The sequence below is a fragment of the Clavispora lusitaniae genome, assembly GCF_014636115.1.
Source record: "Clavispora lusitaniae strain FDAARGOS_655 chromosome Unknown tig00000078_pilon, whole genome shotgun sequence".
Classification (NCBI taxonomy): domain Eukaryota; kingdom Fungi; phylum Ascomycota; class Pichiomycetes; order Serinales; family Metschnikowiaceae; genus Clavispora; species Clavispora lusitaniae.
In genome coordinates, this window is record NW_027093977.1 from 653,521 (window position 1) to 680,550 (window position 27,030).

The following is a 27,030-nucleotide window of genomic DNA, read 5'->3' on the forward strand; positions in this document are numbered from 1 at the left end:
CCACTGACTCCGCCAGTTGCCGCAATACTGCATTCTTGCTACTGGTAAGCCAGCTTCGCTGCATGTAGCGCGCGGCTTAACTACATGTATCCTTGGCTTCATGGTTAGTAGTCTTTGTCTCGAAGCCTGTGTCTCGAGGAACCTGAATGGGCCTTTTCTTTGAATGCATCTGCGAATGTCAAGAATAAAAAGTTGCGTCACTTTGATATGTCACACACCACCTCTTTCTTCATCTTACAATATCTGGCCAACTATTTTTCTGTTGGTACGATTCTTTTTTTTTTTTTATTATTTTTTTGGTCCTCTTCTTTGTCTTTTTCTGAGCTGAGCATCATGAATCTGGTTGTTAAATGACTGAAGTAGGCGATAATGCACAGCCGGTTACATACCATCTATATAAAAGTCAGGGTTTTAGCCCATGCTTCCTGCACGCACGCGTACCTCTTCATACTTCTTCATTTGCCTCTTTAGTCCAGACTTCGCAGATTCATGTCGCAACCCTATGTTATTAGCATTTCCTCGGACGAAGACGACGACGATGACATCGAGGTTCTTGAGTTTAAAAAACATACTCAACATTTGATTGAACAGGCGCCACCGAAAGTGGTGAAAAAGCTCAGCGAGGCCGAATGTCCTGTTTGCTTCGATACCATCACCAACGCCACAGCCACTTTCTGTGGTCACGTCTACTGTCTTCAATGCTTGCAGAAGAGTATAGCATCATCTTCTGCGCGGGGACAAACAAGAGGCCGCAAGGGAGTTGGGCTTTGTCCGATGTGTCGAAAAACTGTTGCATTCAAAGATGTTACAGTGCTACGGCTCAAAACGGGTGAAGTTGTCAAACCTCCATCCATAGAGGAGCTGCTGGATCAGAACGAAGATGATGCTGAGTTGGACGAGACTCTTCGTGATTTGTTTTAACTGTTCAACCATACCTAGACTGCTGGACTGATTACAGTAATACGAAACTATTAAAGCTCCATAATGGGTTGGGTTTACATTTTCTAAGTTCAGCTCAGTATGTGTCTTTGGGAGACTGAGATATATGTGATCGTTTACAATTCCATGCGCTTCTCTATCTGAGACAAGGGTCTTTCTCAGGGTGTGCATGTGGGACTGTATATATATATCTATACATATATATTTCGCATGACCCCAGCCCTTGCTTCGTTCCTTGCCACATAATGTCTTACACACAAATCCCACAAAGCCCCCCAGCTTATGGTGAAACAGATGCTCCCAGAACTAGTGGAGACAACATTCCTGATGATTTCAAATACTCTGCCAATGTCGCTTCTTGCGAATTGCCTATTCGACAGATGTTTCTTCGAAAAGTGTATGCGCTACTCTCGATTCAGGTACTTTTGACTGTGATTGTCGGGTATGTGATTCGCCTGAACTCTGCTATTCAGAATTGGTGTATGAACAACATGTGGTTGTACATTGTATCGATTGTGGGTGTTTTCGGTTTTATGATTGCTACCTACTGGAAAGCTCGTTCCTATCCCACCAACCTTATCTTGTTGACAGGCTTCACTGTATGTGAAGCCTACGGTCTAGGTCTCGCCTGTTCTTTTGTTAAGTCAGGTATTTTATCTCAGGCTCTTCTAATCACATTCGCCATTTTTATGGGTCTTACCCTATTTGCCTTCCAAACTAAGTATGATTTCACAAGCTGGCAAGGTGTTTTAGGAATGGCATTGTGGGCTCTTATTGCATGGGGGTTTATACTGATGTTTTTCCCTATCGAGACAAAAGGCGTTGCAATGGTCTATTCAGGAATCGGCGCCATTGTGTTTTCCGGCTATGTTGTCGTTGATACACAAATAATTATGAAGACTGCCACTTTAGATGACGAAATTGTCGCTTCTGTGACGTTATACCTCGATATCATCAATCTCTTCTTGTTTGTTCTCCGTTTCTTGCAAAGCAGAGATGACTAAGTCATTATATAGCTTCTTCAGGCAAAAATATAGCGTTGGTTTCCACAAGTATGTTTATCAGTAGAATCTACCGACTTCTGGTTCCCTAAGACTTCAATTGCGGCTCACAAACTTGTTTGATTGATAAGTTCGTCCGCATTAGTCAATCACATAATTTAGAGCGCCGATACATGATTAATAGAACAATATTTATGATTATTTCAACTTCTTGTATTAAAAAAGTATACAGTTACAAGTATAATCCCTCAAGGTTCTCCTCCACCTTGTTCTTGAGAACCCTTTCTTTTGCCGTTTTGAAGTCTTCGGCCTTCACTTGCATTCTCCGCTCTCTCAATGCCAACAAACCTGCTTCTGTACACAATGCCTTGATGTCTGCTCCTGACAAATCATCTTTCGAAGTGACTAATTCATCTAAGTTCACATCGCTAGCTAAGTTCATCTTGGAGGTGTGAATGGACAAAATCTTCTTTTTTGTGTTCGAATCAGGGTTTTCAAACAAAATCTTTCTGTCAATTCGGCCCGGTCTAATCAATGCTGGGTCCAAAGATTCAATTTTATTCGTAGCCATGATCACTTTGATATCACCTCTATCGTCAAAACCATCCAACTGGTTCAACAATTCTAACATGGTTCTTTGGATTTCTCTCTCGCCACCCGACGTAGAGTCATATCTTTTCGTTCCAATAGCATCGATTTCGTCAATAAACACAATTGAAGGAGCTAACTCACCTGCAATTTGAAAAATTTGTCTGCATAATCTAGGTCCATCACCGAGATATTTCTGAATCAATTCAGATCCCACGATCCTCAAAAAGGTGGCGCTTGTCTGATTGGCGACAGCTTTGGCTAACAAGGTCTTACCTGTACCTGGGGCACCATACAATATAACACCCTTTGGTGGTTTGATTCCCATTTCTTCGTACAACTCTGGATGAATCAATGGCAATTCCACAGACTCTTTGATTTCTTGAATTTGTGATTCCAAACCGCCAATGTCCGCATATGATTCTGTTGGGGATTTGTCTAATTTCATCACCGACACCATTGGGTCGGCGTCATCTTGTAGAACACCAACAATAGCCACCGACTTATGGTGCAAAAGAACGGAGCAACCTGGCTCCAACAACCCTTTGTCAACAAATGACATTATCGAGACATAGTACTCAGAACCTGCTGTGGTGGACACAATACCGTGGTCATCGTCAATGATTTCTTCTAATGTGCCGATAGACATAGGGTAGCCTCTCAACTCATCCACTTTCTCTCTCTCTTCTGCTTGCTTTGCTTCAGTTGGTTGAAAAGCCTCTTGGTTCGAGATGAATTCTTCTTCCAACAATAAGTGATCCTTGATTCTTTCCAACTTCAATAGCTTCAACTTGCAACGTGTAGTTGGATATACGCTTGGCAATTTCACAGCAGTGTCTGGACCTTTTCTTCTTTTCTTGCCGAAGTTGGATTCCACCGGGGGTTCATACTTTGGTTTCTCTTTTTTCTTATCATCTTTCTTCTTACCGAAGTCTCCACTTCCGGGCATTCCCGAAGCACCCTGACCCTTTGAAAGTTAGTATATATTTCTATAACGTCCCTTTTATGTGGAAAGAACATACCATTGTTAATGTGTTTCTTGTGAAGCTGAAGCAAGTGAGCACTACTAAGAAGATCGCCACTTGTGTTGGCAGGATAATATATGCAGGCTATTGGCTATCATTATATGTACCATACAAGCGATGTTTCCAATGGTTTACTACTGAATAATTTCTCTATTCTTTTGAGGTTACATGTTTGCCGCATTCTAGACGGTAAATTGTGCCCAATAATCATGTGTATTTAAGAATCTCTGGAATGGATAATACGTCATTGAATCCATATTGTAGTAGTGCGCAGTAGAGACAAGACTTGTCTCTATCCTTCTTATTTTTGACAGGCTAAAGTTAAGTTATGAGTTCAATTGGTGTTTAATTCATGACAATGGGTATTAAGAATTTTCATAATGTGCCTCTATACCAGTATAAGCGTTTAGAAGCACATGTTCACAAGGCCAATGGGCCCTCACACGAGTTTGTGAGGCTTCGTAGTGCAGGCACATTAACATTGACTACCATGTGAAGGTGAGGAGATTAGATAACGACATCTACAACAGCAGAGAGGCATGAAAGTGAATAATAGTGTAAAACGAAAAGAAAATATCCTCATATAGGTTATTTATTTCTTGTAAAGCGAATATTTAAGATAGGTAAACTGTCTATCTCAGTTTAACATCCACACCCGAATAATCTTGGATTAACTTTGCTAGCTTTGGAACATTTGCACCGACAATTGTATCAACCTTCAAGCCATCTTGGAAAAACAAGATTGTAGGCATGGCAGTAATGCCATATTCAGCAGCAACATCCGTGGCACGGTCTACATCGACTCTTGCAAACTGCACTTCGGGGATTCTTTGGGCCAATGTCTCAAATATAGGAGCAATAGCCTTACAAGGACCACACCAGGTGGCATAGAAATCAACAACAGAAACTTTATCCTTCGAGTTGATAATGCTTGTTAATTGCGGTAAATCTCTGACCTCCGATACCAAAGATTGGGTGGAATTGAAACGAGCAAACATGGTTGGTTTAGTGGCATGCAAAGAAGCAGCCTTGAAGAGCGTGGCTCTAGTGGTTGAGCGTAACATCATGAAGCAACTAATGTATTCACAAAGCTCATGAATGACTAATGCAACTCCGAAAATGGTGCACGGATGTCTGGGGTACTAAAGGTTTATGAACCGAACAATTGCGTAAGCTGTTAATACGATACAAACATTGATTTCTAATTGCATAAGGATAGTTATTCGGAGTCCTTTATGATTTCAATATTCATTTCACTTTACTTGTCGCTCTAGCTTCAATATTCTATTCATTCCATGGGGTATAAGTTGCTAAAACATCTTACAGGCTATGAGGCAGCTTCATCAGTTACTTCTTGCTTTTAATTAATGACCTTGTTTGAAATTTCTACTTCTTTCTACCCAAGTTTTCGATTGCCAGCACACATGTTGATTAGATTGGTTCACAAACCATCGATGTGCGCACGTGACCTCATCGCACTGAATTCTTTTTTGGTGTTTGTGGGTAAATTTATCTCTACATCCACGATGGTCAAAGGTACAAAACGTTCTGCCTCCAAACTGGAGAAGAGTAAGAGCTTCAAGAAGGCTAAGACAACTCCTCAACCACTTCCAGAAAGTGACAGTGCATCTGAAAATGACGTGACTATCTATGAATCGGCTGAGGAAGGCTCTGACTTATCAAGTGATATTTCTGATTCTTCTGAAGACGAACTTGATAAGCTTGATGAGGAGGAGGAAGAAGAAGAAGACGAATTGGACATATCTGAAAAGAGTGATGACAGCTCTGATGAAGAATCAATGGAGGAAAAGGATGGCGAGTCTGCTGCTGACCCAAATAAGAAAACTTCTGCTGAACAACACGCAGAGCAAAGAAAGTTGCTTGCGGAACGTAAGATGAAAAGGAAGTCTGGTGCAGAGGTAGAGAGAATCAAGTCTTTATGGGAGAAATTGAGAGTCAAAAAGCCTGCTCCTCCTAAGCAGGTAAGAGACAAGTTGTGTGATGAGATTTGGGAATTGTCCAACGACGTCATTTACGACTTGGTTTTAAAGCATGATGCTTCTCGTGTTGTCCAAACTTTGGTCAAGTATTCTTCCAAGGAAAGAAGAGATTTGATCGTTCAATCTTTGAAGGGTAACTACTACAAGTTGGCTACTTCTTCTTACGGCAAGTACTTGTTAGTCAAACTTTTGCATTACGGATCGAAAGACTCTCGTGCGCTCATAGTTAATGAGCTCCACGGCAAGTTACGGAAGCTTATGAGACACAAGGAAGGTGCTTACGTCGTTGAAGATTTGTTTGTTTTGTATTCGACCGCAGAACAAAAGCAACAAATGATTAGAGAGTTTTGGGGAGCAGAGTATGCCGTCTTCAAAGATTCTGGTAAGGGAAAGACCGTTTTGGACATTGTTAATGAGTCGGCAGAAAAGAGGCAATTAATAATCGCTAATTTGAGTGGCACGATCACAGCTTCTGTAGCTAAAGGATCTACAGGTTTCCAAATCTTGCATGCTGCGATTAAGGAGTATGTTTCTATCTTGGTTGATGACACCGAAAAGAACGACAGTCAAATCAGAGAACTCATTGAGTTATTGGCTGAGCAATTTGCTGAATTGGTTCACACCCAAGAGGGTTCCGAAGTTGCTTGTACGCTTATTGCATTAGCTAATGCAAAGGAAAGAAAAAGCATCATCAAGTCATTGAAGGCACATGGTAAAGAGTTGATTAAGAACGAGTATGGTAACTCTGTCTTGATTACTTTGTTCATGACTGTTGACGACACAGTTTTACTCCATAAATCCTTCAGTACTGAGTTATTTACCCCAGATCTCTTGCCAGAATTGATTCAAGAGAAATTCTCTCGCAGACCTTTGTTGTATTTACTCAAGGGTTTGGATGGAAAGTACTTTGCTCCCAAGAATAAGGAAGACTTTGCCAAGTATGAGCAATTGGCATATGCAAAGACCTCTAAGAAGCCACAAGACCAAAGAAGGTCTGAATTGCAAAGTAAGGCGTTGCCTTTAATCTACAGATCCATTTTAAGCACTATTGATCCTGAAAGTAATCCAACTTTCACCAAACTTTTGTCAGTGAATATTGCGGCGCAGTTTGTCACTGAGCTCACCCTTACCCCATCTGAAGATGACGAAATCAACAACGAATTGAGACCTCAACTTGTTAGTGCATTCTTCGATCTTACATTTAAAGGTGACATTTTAGAAGATTACCACTTACTTAATAAAACTCCTTTCGTTTCCAGGTCATTGAAAGCCTTGATTCAAGGAAATGAGTTCAAGTGGGACAATGAATCAAAGAAGTTAGTGTTCGTTGAGGGAAAGGAGATTCCAAGTGTTGGTACGGATTTTGCTCGGAAGTGTGCAGACAAATTGATGGAAGATGGTGTTCTCAAAAACTGGGTTTCTGGTCAAGGTGCTTTCGTTGTTCTTGCAATATTCGAAGTTTTAAGTATTCTGGATGCCTCAAAGGCCAAGACTCTTTCTAAAAACTTGAAAAAACTCAAGAGTGACATGGTTAAGGATAAGGACAACAAAGGTGCGCAATTGTTAGTGAAGGCTTTGTAAGAGTTCCCATTGCCCGTGAGGTCTTTGAATAGATTGTTAAAAGTGCATACGAATGAATTGATTGTTCGTGAACTATATACAAATAAATTATCTTCTTGGTTTAATGGATGCAGACTCTATAGGATTGGATTTTTCCTTAGCCAGCGCCCATGGGTCTGATTCTGTAGTCTTTTCTGCATCTTTCATTTTTCTTTGACGTTCCTCAAACTCCTTATTTTCCTTCTCTACCTTCTCCAATTCAGCCTGTAACTTTAACTGGTTCTCGTTTTCAAGCCTTTGTTTTTCATTGTACCATTTTGCTTCTGCGTGCTGGGCCAAAATCTTGATGTTCTGCTGCCGGATCTGCTCGTTCATTAACTCCTGCAATGTAGGCGCTTGTTCCCTTGTCCTTCTGAGCCATTGAAGCCATTGTGGTGGGACTGTGTCAAAGTAATCAGCTTTGAAAAACTTCTCCTCGTATGGTTCTAGTTTGCGTCGTAAGCGTTGCATATTGCCATCAATAGTGAATTCCCAATATGTGTTACCATGGAGGTCATATCCCACGAAAAACTTCTTACGGAAGGGAATGTCCCTTCTGGCTTGAAACTTATGAAGGACACGTTTCCAGTAAGGATATTTTCTCGCGATGGAGTCCATTTTTTCTGGCGTAGATTGCAGTTTCTCTTGCTAAACCCAGTGCGATGAAGATTAGATGGTGCAGGAAGCACAATAAGGATCATCATCGGCTTAGAACCAGCACCTACTCACCGCTCACAAAGCACGGTTGTTAATGCGTTATAAAGCCAAGGTTTTGGGATCAAACTAGCATGCCTAGACCGACACAGAATGCATCCGAACTAAGTTTGGTTGCTCCCATACCCATTCAATTGACCGATGGAGCTATCGGCCATACCCACTTTGGTACAAACTCTCACATCACTGATGTTCTTGTTGGTGAATCGCATCTTGTTCTGGGGGACTCTTCTGGGCTGTACATGGTGTGGCCTATCCGAATAGTGGTTGATGAAGCGTCTCATTCCCTGATTTTCCTCTACAAGAGATATAGTGATATTTACGCATTTAGAGAGAAGGTGGTGAAGGAGTTCCCGGACGATGATATCCCGGAAATGCCTCCTAAGGATTCATTTAGCATGGCGAGATTATGGCAACTGGGCCTGTGGCTCGAAAACAGAAGAAAGGGCATTCAATGGTTTTTGTCCAATGTCTTGCTCAACCCAAAGTACCAGCACTCGAAGGTAATCAATGATTTCGTGTTAAGCTAGCACGGTACGATGTATCTTCTCGTTAATATAATACTAATGCTATTTATGCTCTTAGGTTTTTGAGAGTGAGGATCATTTCTGATAGTAGAGCTATGCTTTGATTGCATGTGGTTGCTGGAGCGAGCACGTAGGAAAGAATTGATACCCACTGCGCCTATCAGACTGAAGAAATATACACCTTAATGTATTACGCAAGTTTTTTTTACGGAGACGGATATTGATATGGCCACTTTAAACGTTTTCTGTGTAAGCAATCCGATCATCCCGAATGTGGTAAAGCTGGACCTTAGGATGACAAAACGTAATTACAAAGCTAACGGCGTATCTTTCTTTCTGGATCTATGTGCAGTAATTCTATTTGTCAAGAGGACTGCGGCTAGACCATATCCAAAGTATATATTTCCGCGGTCGGCAGCCCTAGAAAACTCCTTTTATGCTATTTGGCATAAGTACAAACTTTACCAACTCCTTAGTCAAAATATCAAAGAAAATGGTTCACCACAAAGTCACAATTATTGGTTCTGGCCCTGCGGCCCACACCGCTGCCATCTACTTGGCGCGTGCTGAAGTCAAGCCAACTATGTATGAAGGTATGTTGGCTAACGGCATTGCCGCTGGAGGTCAGTTGACCACTACTACAGACATCGAAAACTTCCCAGGTTTTCCTGAAGGAATTTCTGGTACGGGGTTGATGGAAAACATGAGAAAGCAAAGCGAAAGATTCGGTACCGAAATCATCACTGAAACCATTTCCAAGGTGGATTTCAGCAAGCGTCCATTCAAGTTGTGGACTGAGTGGAACGAAGATGCCGAGCCTATTACCACAGATGCTGTCATTCTTGCAACCGGTGCCTCGGCCAAGAGAATGCACATTCCAGGTGAAGACACCTACTGGCAACAAGGTATTTCTGCTTGTGCTGTCTGCGACGGTGCTGTGCCTATTTTCAGAAACAAGCCTTTGGCTGTTATTGGTGGCGGTGACTCTGCATGTGAGGAGGCTTTGTTCTTGACGAAGTATGCGTCGAAGGTTTTCTTGCTTGTGAGAAGAGACGTCTTGAGAGCATCCCCAATCATGCAAAAGAGAGCAATGAACCATGAAAAGATTGAGATTTTGTGGAACACTTCTGCCACTGAGGCCAAGGGTGATGGCAAGTTGATGAACAGTCTTGACATTATCAACAACAAGACTAAAGAAACCTCTACTCTCCAAGTTAATGGCTTGTTCTACGCTATTGGACACATCCCTGCCACTCAGGTGTTTGCTTCTCAACTTGAAACCGACGAGCAGGGTTACATCAAAACTGTCCCTGGCACTGCCCAAACATCTGTCCCATTCGTTTTCGCCGCGGGTGATGTTCAAGACAAGAAGTACAGACAAGCCATCACCTCTGCAGGTACTGGTTGTATGGCTGCTCTTGACTGTCTCGCCAAATTCGACGAAGAAGAGGAGTGACTACCCGTTTCGAGACTATAGACAGTTTATAGAAAATTCAGAAGAAAGTAATGAGTTGGAGAAAGGCGTAGAAATTGTCACGTGCGCGTTCTTCGTGACGCTTGAGAGACATCCTTAATTACGTAGGTCTCAGACAATTGTAACATTAATGTCGTTCAACAATGCTTTTTCAAAAGACTTAGAAAATGCAGAGGATGTGTCTTCCCATTACAAGGACTTCCCTGAATTTGAATCCATGTCCCAAACGATAGACAATCTTCTTTATAACATCAACAATAATCAACTAGTTTCCATTAAAAATCTCTTGTCACAATATGAGAAGATCGTGAAGAGTACAGACTTGGAGCTGCAGCAGAAAGCGGCAAAGCTATCAAAAAAGATATCTGAAGTCACTTCGAAGTGCACGGATTCTTTCAAGAATGTTAGTACCAACACTCAAGGCTTAAATGACTATCTTAAAGAATGTGAGCGTAACCATGAGGACGAAGATACCATAAACTACTTGAGGCAAAAGGAGGCCATCTCTCTCAATCTCATAAAAACAAGTTTGCATCAATTTCAGCAGTACCAAAGACAGTTTTCTGCACTACAACGAGAGAATGTTGACAGTACCACCTCTAGAACTTCTCCCACAGAAGAAGAGGATGGACAAGAGAATGGGCATCAACAGCAGCAGCAAATCTCTATCACATACGAACCTATAAATGCTGAAGAATTAGAGCAGCAGACTTTGCTCATCGAAGAAAGAGAGCGAGAGATACATCAGATCGCACAAGATACGCAAGAGATCAATGAGATATTTCAGAATTTACAGGGTATTGTCCAGGAGCAGCAGTTTCAGATTGATAATATAGAAGATAACATCCTCAGCTACAGCACAGATGCACAGGGGGCATCTCGCGAGTTGCGTAAGGCAGAGAGGTATCAGAAACGCGCTGGAGGAAGAATGCTTTGTTGTCTCTTTATTTTGCTTGGCGTATTCGGCTCCGTTATTCTTATTGGTCTTATATTTTGAATGGAATTTCTTCGCTTTATGCTTCCCAAATATTAATGTATCCATCATCACCGGCAGTCACCAAAGCTTCGCGGTCATTTGTTAAAGTGCACCAGGTAACGCAGTTGATTTCGTAGACACCATGAGCCGCAGTTTTGATGCTCTCTACTTCCCACTTTCCTTCCACTTCTTTGTATACAACAATTTGACCATCGGCTCCTGTGCTAGCGATCTTGCCACTTTTGGGGGACCAAGCAACAGAGTAGACAGGATATTTATGTACTTGAGGAAGAACACCCTCAAGTTCCCATTGCATTTCACTGCTGTGATGTTTGATAGAACTTGGAATTGCATTACCTCTATCGCCTGTTTCTTCCGACAGGGTGGACTTAGATACCCAGATTCTGACAGACAAATCATCCGAAGCAGAAGCAAGTCGGATTTTCTCCAAAGCACCCTCCGTCTTTTGAGGTGTTTCAAAAGCTGAACACCACACCGTACCCTCATGCCCATTCAAAATCCCAACGCAAGACCATTCATCGTCATCCTCATCCTGTTTGTACAACCGCACTGTATCATCGTATGAAGAGGATGCTAGTAAATTAATAATAGGATGCCAAACGATGTGCTTGATGTCATGCTCATGATCACTGAGAACAGAAATACATTCAAATTCCTCTAAAGTCTCCGGATCTGTTTCCCATATCCAGATTGTCTTGTCTCTGGAACATGAAGCTAAAAAGTTTCCGCCACGGTTCCAAGCAACTGCCTTCACCTCGTTTTCATGTCCCTCGATTAATGCCATCAAATTCCACTCATTACTAGGACTGACAATGAGTTCAATTTCTCTCTGTTTTCTTGCCTTTTTAGCTTCTTCGCTCTCGAGGTAATCGGGTTCGTCATCCAACAATTCCTCTGGTTCATCCACTCCCCAAACGGAGATAGTAGAATCGAAGGAACCTGTAGCTAATGCTGGCAAATCAACAAAATCACTTTCATTAGAACTTAAGGGAGGCTTGAAACTCGCAGTACGTATGGATCTCTTGTGTGTGTCCTCTAAACTGGATATAATGGGGAAGCCTTGTTCTTGGGATAACTTGAATATTTTACTGGTCTTGTCTGTAGAAGCAGTGGCCAACAATGGCAACGTCTGATGGGCATTTACGGACCACGCCTTATCAGTATGTGCATGTATGGATTTTAAGAGTTCAACCATTATAATGTCCAATAGAATTAGTAGTGGTAATCAACGTATTTGGATAAAACCTGCACATTTAAAAAGATCCCAAGATCGTTAGTCCTCCTATCGTTAGTTACAATTGAGAATCCAGAGCACCATATATAACTGGTTAACCTAGTAATCGCTATCTATAATCCCCAATATTTTGCTAAAATGAACCAAAATTCTTTGGGAATCTCTATATTCCGCACACGAAAGTATTATTTCTTTCAACAATTCCTGCTTGTCATAACCGCATATTTTGGGCTGTTGTAGATTGTCACTCGCAAGAAGCTGCTCACAAATTTCGAATAGTTTTGCCTTGAGCCCAAGCTCGCAAATTCGCTTGACATAAATTATTAAAAAGTCGTGGAAATCTTTTTCTTCACCCAAAATTTCACAACACAAGATGCGGTTCTCTAGATGTGATAAAGAGACAGTGTTCTCCAAATTCTCATATCCTTCTTTCATAATCATATTTTTGGATATTTTGTTGAAGTACTTGCCTCTTCCCACACGACTTTTTCTTAGTATCTCTTCATTCGTTTTGTGCTCCATGAGTCCAATCAATGACGATTTAGCTTCGCGGCCCAATAATTCTGAACTTTGGGGCTCAATCGATGTTTTATCATCTGAGATTGAATCCCAGTAGTGTGATCCGAATGCCCACCACGCCTCCGAAATAGTATTCCACACACCCATGTCAATATTATAAAGGTATCCTGCTCCATTCGAAAGTGTCACAAGAGGCATTCCCTTCGATGTTATAGAACACATGGTAACATTCTCTGACTTGCTAATTGTATCTTCTTCAAACTTGTTGTTAAGATCCAATAGGCTCGCGAGAGACAGAGGAGAGCTCATATGCAATTTCTTTTGTTCCATATCCCAAACGAACACCTCTGCTATGGTAGTGACAGCCATCAAATATTTCCCGTGACTTTCTAAGAAAGATAATGGCGCACCCATTATTAGAGGCGGGAGAAGTCTCTTACCGGATACACGTGAATATGTTAAGATTTGCCCATCAGCGGTAGAAATGGCCCAGAAATTGCTTCCCTCTGAAGCCAATTGTATGTACTTTGGAATGAAGTCAGTCCAAATTTGCAGTTCCCTTTTAAAGCAGGTCACTCTTGAAGGTGCTGTTTCATTTCCTTGTCCATTCTTTATGTCAAGGTATATGTCAGCTGATTCTCTTGAGGTTAATCCGAAAAACATTCTGATCTTTGGTGCGGATAATCTGACTTTAGCGAACGTGGTACTTGGGTTAAGCACAACGGATCCAACAAACTTAATTGGAATCAAGTTTCTTTTGGCTTTTTTTGTACTTCCACTTTCATCAAGCACTTTGTGTTTCTTATTTTCCTTCTGTGCCTCTTCAGTTACTGAATACGAAGGCTTATCAAATTCCATTAGAGTTTTGCCTGTTTTCAATCCCATAGATGTTTGAGATTGATTTTGTAGTAAAGCGCTCGTATCGTTCATAGAAGTAGATGTCTTTTGTCCGTTGCTCATGAGAACAGGTTGGATGCGCTTTTTTCCATTTTTGATGGATACCCTCTGCAGCGATGTGGCAATTTCTTTCACCGCTACCGTATCTCCCTTTGCTCGGCTTTGTGATACATTTGGTGGTTGCTCCCGCTCCCTCATTGCAGATTGAAGCATATCGACGTCATCTGTGTTGTCCGCCCTACTCGCAGTTATAACTGTGGGGATGATGTCCCCAGCAAGTTTTGATGGGAATATATCATCAACAGTCGGCTCTTCTGGCTTTCTCTCTTCCGTTTCTATGTCCTCTGTTACTTTCGGTTTCTTGAATGCTTCCAACACATTAGTAGCTTTGCTTTGTTCAATAAGATCAGTTAGGTGCTTAGTTTTCTTTGAGTTACTAGCTTCCACATCACTCTTGCACGAGAAAGGCTTTGAGTGCTTATCCTGTGATTCTTTAAGCTTAGAAAGAAGATCTGAAGCAATAGTATCCCCTAGTTCTCCTCTTTCGAAACCCACAACTCCAAGGTGACCATCCATTGTCACGAAAAGTAACCTCTCTCCCGTAGTATCCCAGCATAAGTCTGCAATAGGTTTCTCTGTGATATCTCGCAAGACTAAAACGGGCGATTCTTTGGAGGTATTCCACAAGACTAGCGTTCGGTCTAAACCAGCAGAGGCTATCACATGATATATGTTATGCCTATCAGTATCTAGGGCAACAACTTCTGGTTCCGACTGGTAGATATGAGGAGCAAACTGAACGACGTCACATTCCATGTCATGTCCCACTAAGCTAATTTTGTTCTCCCAATCTTGGGATTTAGAAAGAAGTGATATCAATGCCGCTTGTTGTTTGCTGGCATTCGGAACAGAAAAGAATTCACCATCGCATGACCAGGATATTTTTCTATGGTTAAGGCCTTGCACATCTGTTGCATTGTTGTTCATCAATTTGGAGATTTTGCATAGAACCTTAAATTGGTAACTATCCTCAACGTAGTGATACTGATAAATGTGCACCAAAGTGTCATCACCAATCGTCACTAGAAGCGTATTCGAAGGATCAAATGCAATGCTTCGCTGGATGGAAGTTTTCTCATCCTTCACTTCATTCAGAAGCACTTGATAAGTTCTTTTGACGGTATCGTAGATATGAACTTTGCAGTCACTAGTACTCCATGCAAAGAGTCTACCATCCTTAGACCACGATCCGTCAATCATCAGTTTGGCCTCATCTTCGATTGATGGCCAAGGGTAAATAAGGATTGAGGTTCCATTTGAGGTATCGGAGATGTAGATATGACCTGTTCGGTCGCCTGATATCAAAACGTGGTTCTCTGTTGGAGACCATCTTGCGCATGTTACTGGACTTTTGTGTACTTCTATGGTCTTTTCTGGTGATAGCTGCAAAGCGTGGTTTTTTTCGGCAACATCAGCGTTGATTAGGCTTTCAAGATTCCATAAAGCGATTATGTTGTCCTTACCACCAGTAGCCACTATTTTGTTGGTTGAATTAATGTCAATTGAAGATATTTCACCTCCGTGTAACTTTTGAGGAAGAACCTCGAGTTTCATAGTTGGGGTTAGTATTCACTTCGAAGGGACCAACGTTGTTAGTCTCGTAGGATTACTAGAGAACTGCACCTAGGATGAAAGAACAAAAACCTCGATACACCAAGACTATAAAGGAACCGAATATTGATTCATTAAGAAAGATAGTAAAGTAGAATAAGAATAAGAATTAATAATGTGATTACTGTACAATTTTTATTTTCTCGTTAATCTTAGAAAGTCAAGATGTAAAATGCATGTTCTTTGAAAAAGAGGACACATCGTTTCCTACATTAAAAAAGCGACAGAGGGAAAACCATGGAATGAAGAATTGCACCATATTGTTGGAATTTTCTGCTTTTATTTTTTGTTTTGTGTGAAACTGTATTGATACTCTATGTTTTCAATTTTCGCTTAAAGGCGACAAATTATGTGTAAATCTCATATTCATCTGCAAAAATGAAAAGCATCACTACAGATACTCCGATGAAAGAGAAATCAATTAAAATTCTTGATAAGAAGCATTAGATGCTATAGGTAAGGCATTCAATTAAAAATAATACGAAAGTTTCAATCAGAATGTGAAACATACATGTTGCAATCCTCCATACAAGCTGGAGAGGAATGAGCCAAAATTTAAAAAAGCTAGGTTACTCACCCTTACCTACTTCATACATCAAAATACCAACACAGGCATGTCGAATGCACGTCACGAAGAGGAGAACGAGCAGTTCACTGACACAAGCTCAGATTTCTCTGAATACTGGATCGATTTGTTTCTTGGCATAAAGGGGAATGAATATTTTTGCGACATAGATGATGACTATATTCGAGACCGCTTTAACTTAACTGGTTTGAACCAGGAAGTTAGCAAAATGGCTACGTTGGTGGACATCATAACAGATATGGTTGATATCGAGCTGCAGGCAGAAGAACACCGCATTGCATTAGAGCATAATGCCCGTATATTATACGGATTAATTCATGCTAGATACATCTTGACACACAAGGGCTTGAGTAAAATGTTCGAAAAGTACAAGAATGGTGATTTTGGTTACTGCCCCAGAGTCCATTGCCAGTTACACCCATTGCTACCAGTGGGTTTGAGTGATCAGCCTCGAATCAACTCTGTCAAACTATATTGCGCTAAATGCGAGGACTTGTATAACCCAAAGTCAGGCAGGCATGCTGTTGTGGATGGAGCGTACTTTGGTACCTCATTTCCAGCAATGTTCTTCCAAAACTTCCCCCAAGCTATTCCAGTTCACAACAGAGAGACATATGTTCCAAGGGTATTCGGGTTCAAAATTCATGAGTATTCTAAATTAGAAAGATGGAGAAATTTACAAAGGCAAAAGCTTGAAAAGAGACTCACGAACTACGGCATCAACATCAATAACACAAGCGGTGGCTTCATCGTTGAGGGGTCCAAGGAGCCTTAATCGAGCCAGTTACGTATACTTTGAAACTTACTAACTGACGTGCTGGTACAGCAATTGTATGATAGGTAGAACCACACATATTTTTTATTCTTTTTAATGCAACCTCTTGAACCAGATTCTATTATCCAATAGTATGTAGGTCGTGAGATCGCGAGATACGCACAAAATTTGCTTGTTAGTGGTTCAGTTTTCATTTCAATGCTGAAAGCCAGCAAAGTTCTACGAGCTGTTAGGGCTGCAAGCACCGTGGCAACGGTTGATAAAATTCCTAACTTCGAAAGTGGAGCAAGAATTTTTTCTTTAATTCAACCAACGGGTAGAATCCACCTCGGTAACTACTTGGGTGCGGTTCGAAACTGGAAAACGATCACCGAAAAAGCGCCTGAGGACGTCCAATGTATTTTTGGAACAGCAGATTTGCACTCACTTACACAATTACTTGGGGCCAAAGAGCTATCGGAAAACAGACTCAATACCATTGCCAGTCTTATAAGTGCTGGGGTTGACCCGGAGAGATGTATTCTTTTCCATCAATCCAGCGTGAGTGGACACTCAGAGTTGTACTGGATCCTTACGTGTTTGACAAGTATGGGTAGCTTAAACCGAATGACCCAATGGAAACTGAAGGCGCATGTAGAGGATAAGCTGGACATTTACAGTGAGCAAATTATGGGAAAGACCAAAGCGGGAGTTTTGTTGTACCCTGTTCTACAAGCAGCGGATGTGTTGCTCTATAATTCTACACATGTTCCTGTTGGTGATGACCAGAGCCAGCATTTGGAGTTGTGCAGAGGCATAGCATCGACGTTCAATCACACATATGGAAATTTCTTCACGTTACCCAAGACGATTTTGACACCCACAAAGAAAATTCTTTCTTTGAGAAATCCCGAGAAAAAAATGTCGAAGTCAGACAAGGACCAGAATTCAGCCATCTATATGGTAGATGACGCAGATACCATCACCCGTAAGATGCGCAAAGCGGTCACTGATTCGGTACAAGGCCCAATCACTTACGATCCAGTAAATAGGCCCGGAGTTTCAAACCTTATAAACATTGTTGCCGGGATCTTCAACCAGTCTGCTGAGCAGACTGTGAAAGACATGGCATGGATATCAAACCACAAACAATTGAAGGACTACGTTACTGAGGTCATTGTGGAAGAGTTCAAGGACAAGAGAACCACATACGAACAGTTAACCAACGATAAAGCGTTCTTGAGCGAAATTTGTGACAAAGGTACCCAAGCGGCGAGTGAGCTTGCGCACAAGAATCTCACCGAAATTAAAAGACTTGTTGGGTTGTTGTGAGTACTTGTATATAGAAGCATAACAATGCATTTAAATTCGACCCAAGCTGCCACTTATTTGAGACAGTAGACAACCCTCGATTAGTACTTCATGGCATTTCTTCCTAGTTGCGCGACACGTCTGAGCCAGCACTTTGCTTAGTCTTGTATGAAGAAGAATGCAAGTGTAATGCGCACAGAATATTAATTCGGCGCGGCTTACATGCTGCAAGGAGATGGAACTACAAAAGCTGCACCATGCTACCCACTCCAAACTATGGACGAACATTTAATTCTATCGTAGGCGAACACAACCGATAGCAAGGAAAACTTTTCATAATGAAACAGAACTTCTGTCGCAAACCAGACTGTTTCAAAAAAGATCTCGCGAGGCGCGTCAGAATCTGAAGCGCGAATTCGCCCGTCGCGCGTCGCGTTGTTTATGTGACTGGCAATTATATGCTTGTGGTTCATGTAGACCGATCACATTTCATTGAGCAACCTGCGTAGTGTTAAATGCTTCGCAGATCCCTAGCGTTTACTGAGGTCATTTCCTTTAAAGTATTTCTGCGCAATAGTGAGAATTTGCTTGTTTATTTTCTCGCCTTCCCGCTTTCTTTTACTCGTGACCCCATCCCCACCCACAAGAACTGGGGCTCTTCTGTGGCTACACTGACTTTACCATCCCTTTTCCTATTGGCAAAGAATTCTTCCTTCATTGTTTTTACATCATTTTTTATCTTATCATGAGCTCTGACGATCAGGTTTACAGACGAATGCAGGTCAAAGTTTTGTATTCTTTTGACAACAGCCCGACAGTCTTCCTTTCTCGCTCCAAGACTCAATATTCTGTCAAGGTTGCCCAGATACCGTTATCTATGGCCGAAAGCGAAAACGAGTTTCTCACCCTTGGTGCGTTTGACTTGAAGAATTGCGTCACGCAAATTCTCAAAAGTTCACCAGAGAATTTCAAACTTGACACAGAGGATTACGCCGTCTATTACAAGGATATTACCGAGCAACCCGATGAGCCATTTGTGGCAAATGGGGAACTATCAACTTTATTATCCCTGGCAAAACCATACCTAATTCCTGGACGGGTGTGCCAAAATCTTTCTGCATCATTTTTATTTGGCGACAAAGCAAATGCATCCTCATTGACATTAGAAATTCGTCTAAAGCTACATGTGATCGAGAAAAATAAGGAGGAACCCCAACAAAAAGATCAAGAAAGCGAGCGTTCTAGGGCGTCCAACCAATCGCATAGTCGCAAAAGAAAACAGCCTCCACCAAACACGTCATCGTCTGCTGCATTGAAGGCAACACGAACCAAATCTCTTCCCATATTCTACCATCCTCCAAACCAGCAAATATCGAGCATTATCTACGCGGACAAATTGAATGCGGCCCCCAAATATGATAGTAAAAGTATCCAGGAACGATTCAATCTGGCTCCCTTTCTACTGGCTAAGATAATAGATAAGCCGAGCCGCAAAAGGAGACGCTCAAATGTTCCCTTGACGCCATCGGTCCTGACCCCTGTTGATGGTTCTTATCCTCATCGTGCAATGCGTACGCGTTCCATGATGACTAGCTTGCCCATAATGTCTTCATCGCCTGTAAACGGTTCTGAATCCACAGATGACACCGATTACAATGAGAATACGCATGCAATTGACGAGGAAGAAGAAGAGGAAGAGGAAGATGCGGATTACAATCTTAAAGATGGGGTATCCTCTCCTTATCTTCCCATGCAAACTTACAAGCTGGGGCAATCCACGGCACTCTCAAAGTCGGACACGACAACGACCACCATCATTGCAACCGAGAATAACACATTCCAATCTCTTCCAGATCTCGAGGACTTGGACAGTAAGAAGATACATACCATACCAAGCACAAAGCTTCCTGACAACCATGATCTCCTTTGCATAAATAAAAATTGTGCTGCCAACGATTCTGTGACTTGGAGATACTTTGAGACGAAATTCAACTCGAATTACTTGAATATTCAAAGGTCAAAAGTGTTTGACAAGAAGATGTACGATGGAATGTTTGGTCCCTTGTGTAATGCATGCTATTTGTTTTTGAGGAACAAAGGATTTATGCGCCCAGAAGCAGTGGTGAAGAAGTATTTACAGCAACAAAAGTATAAAAGGGAACTTAAATTGAAGGAAGAATCGTCTTTGCATCAACTGTCTTCCCCAGCAAACCCTGATCACAAATTTGCCATTCCCTCGCATGCTCCTTCCACAATAAATGAGGTAATAAAGAATCGTGAAGGTATGAAAACATCGCATCAAATAAGTTCAACACCAAACCAAACTCCTGGTGGTGATGACTTTCAAGATCTCAATGATTTTATGAACCAACTAAACAATTTTGGAGGACCGTTGACCGACATAGATTTGCCACATGATGCCCAGGTGAATAAGCAGGAGACTACCCCACCAATGATGGCCACCAAATCCAATACGAGAGTAATAAACCTATACGAGGAAGAGGAAGATAAGGAGAACTTTCCACCCCAAGAGAAAGAGGGTTTCTCTGAAATTGAGCACATGGTAATGAAATCTTTCAATCTGCGCTCTAGCCCCGATCAAGATGAGTGGTCTCACTTCTTCAATGAACCCACTCCTAAGGATAATTGCATTACACCAGCAACAGGTAAGACACCTGTAGCTGAAGAGGAATCGTCATTAGGAAAAACGTATGGCTCTACGTACGACAAGTTGGACAATCAGAACGCAACAGTTGTAAACATGCCTTCGTCACCTCTCCTCTCGAGTTTTGATACAAAACAAACCATCAAAGATACAACGGGGTCATCATCTCCAAGTGACCGGGCTACGCGTAATGACACGACGATGTCTTACGTAAATGGAAAGAAATCCAGTCCTCATAGCGATATTTTTGCTGATGATGGAAAAATATAATATAGGGTAGAGATAGGGCAATTAATGTTAACTTGCATACAATAAACAGTAAATCAAAAATTCTAATATTGTAAGTACTTGTATAGATGTTAGATCCCTGAAAAGTATCGAACAGTCTTCACACAAAATAAAGCAATACTAATTGCACCATAAACTATTTTGAAACAAGCCTGGTTAGCTCAATCGGTAGAGCATTTGACTCTTAATCACCATAAGGTCAATCAAAAGGTTGCGGGTTCGAGCCCCGCATCGGGCTATTTCTTTTTTTTTTTTTTTCCATTTTTGAAGACGGGCTGTCGTCTGAAGACATTTCTTTTTACTGGATGGCTTCTGCAAGATGATGTTTACCAAGTGTAGGTGTGACTGTGCTGCAGTAGTTAAACTTGGCACACTGTGTTATCGCGATAAGTACTCGTGCGATCGCTCCTTCATTTACACCTCTTTCTATCATGTCTTCTTACCAAATCCCTCCTGCCGAGTATATATCCCTCTTGAACAATGCAACAGCAATTGTGAGGGAAAAACTTAAGCCTTTTGTGGAGAGCGAAATTGACAAGCCGCGAGTGCTCGTGATATGTGGTTCTGGTCTAGGAGGAATCGCAAAAGTGTTGCACAAGGAACCACGCTTGGAGCTCCCCTATGAGTCCATTCCAGGATTTCGAACTTCGACTGTTCCAGGCCATGAAGGAAAACTTATTTTTGGTTTAATTGGGGCCAGAAAAGTTCCAGTTGTTTGCATGGTTGGCAGATTGCATTTTTACGAGGGTTACAGCTTTCAGGAAACCACATTCCCAATAAGATTATGCAAATTGTTGGGAGTGAAGACTGTTGTGGTGACAAATGCGGCAGGTGGTATACGTGAAGGGTTTAGACCCGGGGATTTGATGATTATTAATGATCACATAAACTTTCCTGGTCTTGCTGGTTTTCATCCCTTGAGAGGCCCCAACTTAGATGAGTTTGGCCCTCGTTTCCAACCATTATCTGATGCGTACAACCACAACTTGAGAAAATTGTTCTTTAGCAAGGCAAAGGCTTTGGGCGTGACTCGCCGCATTGAAGAGGGAACATACTTCTTTGCTGCGGGCCCTACATTTGAGTCTAGGGCTGAGGTAAGAATGATCAGAACTTTAGGTGGCGATGCTGTCGGAATGTCGACTGTTCCTGAGGTGATAGTTGCAAGACATTGTGACATGGATGTATTGGCATTATCATTGATTACAAATGAGGGGATGGGAGAGGCTCCACCTAGTGCTTTCGACAAGGAACCCAAGCCGTTAGACGAAGGTATGGCGTCACACGATGAAGTTTTGCAAAGTGCCAAAGAGGCATCCCAAGATGTGGAGCGCATAATTGAAGCTACTATTGGAGAATTATAGACATAACTTTTTGTATGTATATTGCTTGCTAAGTAGTATCTACTGTTCTACCTCGCCAGCGGACTCCCATTTACCTTGTAGGTTTTCTTTCCACAATGTCACCTTATTGTCACCACCCGACACAGCTAAAATGTTACCGGACAAGGACCACGACACCCTCCAGCACACATCTGGGAATTTTTCCTCTGTTAACAGCTGCTTCTGCCACTTACCATCGCTGTCTTGAGACCAGATGAGAACTGTACGATCTTGAGAGGCAGATGCGATGTACGAACGCACCAAAAGAGATGGAGACCAGCACACATCACGAACCCAGTCGTGATGACCCTGCAACTCGTGTTCCAACTCATAGCTGTCAGAATCTTCTTTATACAGCCAGATTTTCACCAACTCATCTGAGCCACCAGTCACAAAGCGACGTTGCAGAGGAGAGCCGTCCTTTCCACTACTAATAGGAGCCCAAGAACCGGAGGTTACCCCTACAGCATGAGCATGGAAAACTTTGTGGGATGTGGTACCATCTTCATTGAACTCAACCACGGAAACCTTACCATCCGAAGAGGTGCACAACAAGAGAGCACCTAATTCATGAGGAGCCCACGAGACGGAATTGACACTGGCCTGATGAATAGCATGCTCTGCGATAATCGACCATTGTTGAGTCTCGGGCAGTTCCTTCCAAATGATTGCTTTCCCATCATAGGAGCAGGAGGCTAAAATGGAGCCAAACTTTGGGTGCGCCCAAGCTACCTGCCACACGGGACCGTGGTGGCCCACCAACGTTTCAACCAACCTATAATTATCAGCACCGTCGACATCGAAAATCTTGATTGTCTTGTCCGAAGAAGAGGTAGCTAATCTTTTCCCATAGTAATCTAGCACAGCATCGTGGATCAAATCCTCGTGGGCGTCTGTTATAGTAACCATGACTTGTGTAGGAAGAAGTATACTCTAGACAATACAAGAACGACGGACGTGTCGATACTACAAAACCCGTACACCAAACTAAACGGTTTTAAGGAGAAAGCTGAGTTTCAGCTCCTTGTATCGTAATAGGTCCAAGATGCTTCAGTCCCAAATCCTTACTGTGTACATGTACTACGTGTATTAAAAATTGCCTTCGCGTGGAACTGTACTATCGAGTGGGGAGTATACAGATGCGTTCCACGATACCTCTTGTGCGCGCTGGTAATCAACTCCAACGAAACAATATGATCATGGGAGAACAGTCGGAAAACTCTAGGTCTGTGGGCGTGCTTATAAATCTATTGAGCTCACATGTAACAGAAAGTTCGACACAGATCAAAGCACTCTCGCAAGCAGCAAAAACGTTAGTCTCGCCTGGCCATGAGGAGCAACTACGCAGTCTGGAACCATGTCAGACCATATCCAATTTTACTGAGCTGGATCTCATCGTGGAATTGGAAAAACTGAGATTGGCGCTAGAGACTGAAATACAATGGCAGGATTTTGCTACCACTAAATTGACAGAGTTGATCTCCGACAGTGACGAGCTTGTACGCAATGTAACCAAGCATTATACCGAAGCAGATAAGAGACAGCAAGAAGAAGAGAAAGAGATGAACCAAAGGACGAACTACTATGTAAATGCTACCATAGGTGACAAAATCGATCAGTTGGATGCCAATATCTCGAGCCTCAGCAAATCTCTTGCAATCGTAACCAATAGTGCATCTGAGACACTCCAAAAGTTTGATTTAGATGAGCAGTTACTCTTATCGAACGCATATGAAAAAGAGATGGCTAAACTTGTTGAAGTGCTCAACGGAACATTCAATAATGAAGTTCATAAAAGCATATGAAATATATAATAGTTCCCTTTAAAAATTCTAACTATTGTTCATCTCTTCAGAATTTGGCGCATTCGGCGACATTGCTGTATCTAAAGGAGCCGAGTCTCTTCTAACAAAAGTATATGCACGGTCAATATATCTTCTATTGGGGTCCACCATTTTGTATGAGCGGCGAATACGTTCAAGGTTCATCTTCGAGCGGTCAAAGTCAAAAAAGTGTAGGAAGAAAATAAACAGCTCGTACAAGAATATCGCAAGCGACCTGAGGCCGAAATACGAATTCTCCGTTTCACCATTGCTTTCTTCAACGTACTCCTTACCGCTTAGATCAAAAATGAGCTTCTTGCGTTCTTCCTCATCATTAAACACAAGTAAAAACTTACTGGATTTGATTAAGCCGCCAATGACACCATCGAGCTTACCAACACATGTGTCTTGCAATTTGAAATTAAAAATTTTTGAGTTTTCTTCCAATTCGTTAATTTTCTTCGTGAGATCGCGGCACCTAAAAGCCATACGATCAATATTATCAGTGAGATCCTTCATCCGGCCCGCCAAAACTGAAGAATATTCTGAGTTTATGACTAGACGCTTGTTTTGCATACGATTGTGAATACCATGAAGCTTGACCAACTCATAATTAATCTGTTTATAATGTCTTGCAACTTTAACAGTACCACTGACGTTTGTGTTCTTCTTATAGTTTTCAAGTTTAATTAAGTCCAACACATCGTCAAGGTAATCCACTTTCATTTTTCCCTTGCTGTAAAGTTCATCATTACAGTGAAAATAATCCTCGACCACTGAAAAACTTGCGCATTTACGGAGTGATTTCACATCGGGAGGTTTTATCTGCAACGTTTCAGCTGTAGTTATGTTAACGTCCACTCCATTGTATAGAATGGGAAAAGAGCTTCGTCTAGTCATGAGGCCCCGGAAATCCTCCTTTAGTTTCTCAGAAGTGCAAGGTTTTGATTTCGTGTTATCCTCGGGTGCATTCTTGCATTCATTTGCTTCCAGAATAACAGATTCGACCTGGTCACCGCTAGAGTACGATTTGCTCTTGAATTGTCCAGTATTCGAAGAATAAGCATCAATCTCGTAAATAGGATTAGATCTACGTCCTTGAAATGCAAATTTCATGCGGCCAAGACGTCCTGATGCCTTCTCAGAATGCAAGCTTGATAATTCCTGATTCATCACAATCGCGTCCTTAAGACTGATGAATTGATACCGTGAATCCTCTGCAATGCCAGTTGGGTGAGAGAAGTCATAAGAGCGAGGTCTTTTATGACGTGACGCGCCATGGTGATCATGGTGTTGGTGCAGTAGCTTATCATCCACGGTGAATGAGGTGCTGTCTGCAGATTTGGGAAGTCCTTTCCATAATCTTAGTAAAGTCTTACCCACTAAAAATTTCCTCACTAATATATCCAAATCGGTAGTCTCGACATCATTGGGAGTAATCAGTTCAGTTAATTTAGAGGCAATTTTATTTCTCAACTTCGAGCCTGTCTTCGACGGTTCATTATGAAAACCATCATTGTCCTCTCGTACTATAATATGATCTTGGACTGTATTCTTAACCACATTTGTGAGTTTTTTCAACTCTTTGGAGTAGTAAAGCTTATTTCTTCGATAAGCCGATGCTGTCAGAGCCGAAGCAGTTGGATCATTATGCAATGATGAGTAAGAGTAATTATGCTTCGAAGTCGATAAATTGTCCGTTATGTCATTGAATGATCCTTCCGTCAAGGACAAGTCACTGCCAAAACCACCATATTGCTTAGTATTATCTGAAGGTAATTTCTGATTTGTGTAGTAAAACAAACGCAGAAGTGTTATGAGATTGAGCTTTCTTTTCTTTTCTAGCTTAACTTGTTTCTGAAATTGACCAATGGAAATCATAAAATTTTCAAAATCAAATGGATCTTTTGGTACATCGCATCCACCGAAGATGTGGAGACGCATCTTTACGCTGACGGTCAAACTTATGATAGCTGCGACTGTTTTCGATGGAAGAATACCAATTCTTGGGTTTGGTTTAGCGTTGAAGTGTGGCAATCCAATTAAGTTCCACCAGTTGTTGATAGCATCCTCCGTTTTTTGACAGAGAAGTCCATCACAGTACCTTGCATCAAGAAGATCATAGTAAAACAAACATGTTTGAATTAAGTTAACAAGCTCGCAAATCGCAAACCGAATAGGCACTGACGAGTTGAAAATCCGATACATCTGTCTAAATTTGTCTTCAGACGCATCTGATACCTTTTCCATTGTGAGAGATAAGGAGCGACCAGCACAATTAAGCTTCTTCAAGTTGGAATTAATGTAAAATGTGGATTTTATTTCCCTGACATCACCGTTCGCAATAGCGACTAAATTAACGTTTGAGGGTAGAACTGCGATATTAGTGACCAAAAGAAACTCACCTACAGTTTCTCCGGTATCTGCACTGTTTGACTGCTCCTTAGAAACAGAGTTCATTTTCTTGAACGCTGCATGGTTCAGAATCATTTCATTTAGGTACTCCTGAAAGCGGGGCGGGTATCGTTTTATGGGCATTTTTCGTATCGTGAACTTCACAACCTTCACCTTAGATTCATAGTTACCATTGTATACTGAAACGACAGTTCCAATCTTCCTATGGCGAACCCATTGATCAACCAAATATATCTCGAATCCCACCGCCTCCGATTCTTCCATGACGTGGAACTCATTCAACATGGCAAAATCCTTCTGGAAATATTCTGCTGCAGAAAAATCTGGAAAAATGTATGTGATTAGCTCCTTTTCTGAAGGAGCAGTGGTGTCAGTAGACTCCAGTACAGAAGATGTGCTTCTATTGTTAAGTTTTCGTAGATCTCCCAAATTCTTTGACAGCGAATAACTTCGCTGTCGAAATGATAGTTCGGATGCATGAGTTATAGGGCTAGTGGCATACATGCCTTAGAAGAAGCTGGAATGTAGTTTTTGAAGCACCTTCGATGGTAGGAAGACAAAATGGAACTATACTATATTAGGTTAAAGTCTAAGTGCAGGAGAAATGAATCAGGGTATCTAGGC

General features: G+C 41.7%; 18 protein-coding genes and 1 non-coding gene across 19 annotated transcripts; 12 read left to right on the plus strand and 7 right to left on the minus strand. All coding sequences in view use genetic code 12, as the record gives it.

The window, feature by feature from the left end:
- Positions 1–489: 489 nt before the first annotated feature.
- Positions 490–921, plus strand: FOB63_002451 (SUMO-targeted ubiquitin ligase complex subunit; the record flags this gene model as incomplete). The annotated part of the gene is made up of 1 exon (XM_002616498.1): positions 490–921. The coding sequence occupies one exon, from the start codon at positions 490–492 to the stop codon at positions 919–921; it is 432 nt and encodes a 143-aa protein (XP_002616544.1).
- Positions 922–1,079: 158 nt separating this feature from the next.
- Positions 1,080–1,943, plus strand: FOB63_002452 (uncharacterized protein; the record flags this gene model as incomplete). Its single annotated transcript, XM_002616497.2, has 1 exon — positions 1,080–1,943. One exon carries the CDS (start codon positions 1,080–1,082, stop codon positions 1,941–1,943), a length of 864 nt encoding a protein of 287 aa, XP_002616543.2.
- A 229-nt stretch (positions 1,944–2,172) lies between these two features.
- Positions 2,173–3,477, minus strand: RPT2 (proteasome regulatory particle base subunit; the record flags this gene model as incomplete). The annotated part of the gene is made up of 1 exon (XM_002616496.1): positions 2,173–3,477. One exon carries the CDS (start codon positions 3,475–3,477, stop codon positions 2,173–2,175), a length of 1,305 nt encoding a protein of 434 aa, XP_002616542.1.
- A 708-nt stretch (positions 3,478–4,185) lies between these two features.
- Positions 4,186–4,620, minus strand: FOB63_002454 (thioredoxin; the record flags this gene model as incomplete). The annotated part of the gene is made up of 1 exon (XM_002616495.1): positions 4,186–4,620. One exon carries the CDS (start codon positions 4,618–4,620, stop codon positions 4,186–4,188), a length of 435 nt encoding a protein of 144 aa, XP_002616541.1.
- Positions 4,621–4,920: 300 nt separating this feature from the next.
- Positions 4,921–7,134, plus strand: FOB63_002455 (uncharacterized protein; the record flags this gene model as incomplete). The annotated part of the gene is made up of 1 exon (XM_002616494.1): positions 4,921–7,134. One exon carries the CDS (start codon positions 4,921–4,923, stop codon positions 7,132–7,134), a length of 2,214 nt encoding a protein of 737 aa, XP_002616540.1.
- Positions 7,135–7,221: 87 nt separating this feature from the next.
- Positions 7,222–7,770, minus strand: FOB63_002456 (uncharacterized protein; the record flags this gene model as incomplete). Its single annotated transcript, XM_002616493.1, has 1 exon — positions 7,222–7,770. The coding sequence occupies one exon, from the start codon at positions 7,768–7,770 to the stop codon at positions 7,222–7,224; it is 549 nt and encodes a 182-aa protein (XP_002616539.1).
- A 170-nt stretch (positions 7,771–7,940) lies between these two features.
- FOB63_002457 (uncharacterized protein) lies at positions 7,941–8,396 on the plus strand (the record flags this gene model as incomplete). The annotated part of the gene is made up of 1 exon (XM_002616492.1): positions 7,941–8,396. The coding sequence occupies one exon, from the start codon at positions 7,941–7,943 to the stop codon at positions 8,394–8,396; it is 456 nt and encodes a 151-aa protein (XP_002616538.1).
- A 433-nt stretch (positions 8,397–8,829) lies between these two features.
- TRR1 (thioredoxin-disulfide reductase) lies at positions 8,830–9,849 on the plus strand (the record flags this gene model as incomplete). The annotated part of the gene is made up of 1 exon (XM_002616491.1): positions 8,830–9,849. One exon carries the CDS (start codon positions 8,830–8,832, stop codon positions 9,847–9,849), a length of 1,020 nt encoding a protein of 339 aa, XP_002616537.1.
- Positions 9,850–9,997: 148 nt separating this feature from the next.
- Positions 9,998–10,864, plus strand: PEP12 (SNAP receptor; the record flags this gene model as incomplete). Its single annotated transcript, XM_002616490.1, has 1 exon — positions 9,998–10,864. The coding sequence occupies one exon, from the start codon at positions 9,998–10,000 to the stop codon at positions 10,862–10,864; it is 867 nt and encodes a 288-aa protein (XP_002616536.1).
- A 16-nt stretch (positions 10,865–10,880) lies between these two features.
- On the minus strand, positions 10,881–12,059 carry FOB63_002460 (iron-sulfur cluster assembly protein; the record flags this gene model as incomplete). Its single annotated transcript, XM_002616489.1, has 1 exon — positions 10,881–12,059. The coding sequence occupies one exon, from the start codon at positions 12,057–12,059 to the stop codon at positions 10,881–10,883; it is 1,179 nt and encodes a 392-aa protein (XP_002616535.1).
- A 138-nt stretch (positions 12,060–12,197) lies between these two features.
- FOB63_002461 (uncharacterized protein) lies at positions 12,198–15,128 on the minus strand (the record flags this gene model as incomplete). The annotated part of the gene is made up of 1 exon (XM_002616488.1): positions 12,198–15,128. One exon carries the CDS (start codon positions 15,126–15,128, stop codon positions 12,198–12,200), a length of 2,931 nt encoding a protein of 976 aa, XP_002616534.1.
- A 671-nt stretch (positions 15,129–15,799) lies between these two features.
- Positions 15,800–16,546, plus strand: CKB2 (casein kinase 2 regulatory subunit; the record flags this gene model as incomplete). The annotated part of the gene is made up of 1 exon (XM_002616487.1): positions 15,800–16,546. The coding sequence occupies one exon, from the start codon at positions 15,800–15,802 to the stop codon at positions 16,544–16,546; it is 747 nt and encodes a 248-aa protein (XP_002616533.1).
- Positions 16,547–16,744: 198 nt separating this feature from the next.
- Positions 16,745–17,857, plus strand: MSW1 (tryptophan--tRNA ligase; the record flags this gene model as incomplete). The annotated part of the gene is made up of 1 exon (XM_002616486.1): positions 16,745–17,857. One exon carries the CDS (start codon positions 16,745–16,747, stop codon positions 17,855–17,857), a length of 1,113 nt encoding a protein of 370 aa, XP_002616532.1.
- Positions 17,858–18,581: 724 nt separating this feature from the next.
- Positions 18,582–20,771, plus strand: FOB63_002464 (uncharacterized protein; the record flags this gene model as incomplete). The annotated part of the gene is made up of 1 exon (XM_002616485.1): positions 18,582–20,771. The coding sequence occupies one exon, from the start codon at positions 18,582–18,584 to the stop codon at positions 20,769–20,771; it is 2,190 nt and encodes a 729-aa protein (XP_002616531.1).
- A 168-nt stretch (positions 20,772–20,939) lies between these two features.
- Positions 20,940–21,027, plus strand: FOB63_005562. The gene has a single exon. It is a non-coding gene; the product is annotated as a tRNA-Lys (tRNA).
- A 193-nt stretch (positions 21,028–21,220) lies between these two features.
- PNP1 (purine-nucleoside phosphorylase) lies at positions 21,221–22,150 on the plus strand (the record flags this gene model as incomplete). Its single annotated transcript, XM_002616484.1, has 1 exon — positions 21,221–22,150. One exon carries the CDS (start codon positions 21,221–21,223, stop codon positions 22,148–22,150), a length of 930 nt encoding a protein of 309 aa, XP_002616530.1.
- Positions 22,151–22,189: 39 nt separating this feature from the next.
- SEC13 (GTPase-activating protein) lies at positions 22,190–23,077 on the minus strand (the record flags this gene model as incomplete). The annotated part of the gene is made up of 1 exon (XM_002616483.1): positions 22,190–23,077. The coding sequence occupies one exon, from the start codon at positions 23,075–23,077 to the stop codon at positions 22,190–22,192; it is 888 nt and encodes a 295-aa protein (XP_002616529.1).
- A 284-nt stretch (positions 23,078–23,361) lies between these two features.
- FOB63_002467 (uncharacterized protein) lies at positions 23,362–23,973 on the plus strand (the record flags this gene model as incomplete). Its single annotated transcript, XM_002616482.2, has 1 exon — positions 23,362–23,973. One exon carries the CDS (start codon positions 23,362–23,364, stop codon positions 23,971–23,973), a length of 612 nt encoding a protein of 203 aa, XP_002616528.2.
- A 27-nt stretch (positions 23,974–24,000) lies between these two features.
- Positions 24,001–26,910, minus strand: FOB63_002468 (uncharacterized protein; the record flags this gene model as incomplete). Its single annotated transcript, XM_002616481.1, has 1 exon — positions 24,001–26,910. One exon carries the CDS (start codon positions 26,908–26,910, stop codon positions 24,001–24,003), a length of 2,910 nt encoding a protein of 969 aa, XP_002616527.1.
- Between the last annotated feature and the right edge of the window lie 120 nt (positions 26,911–27,030).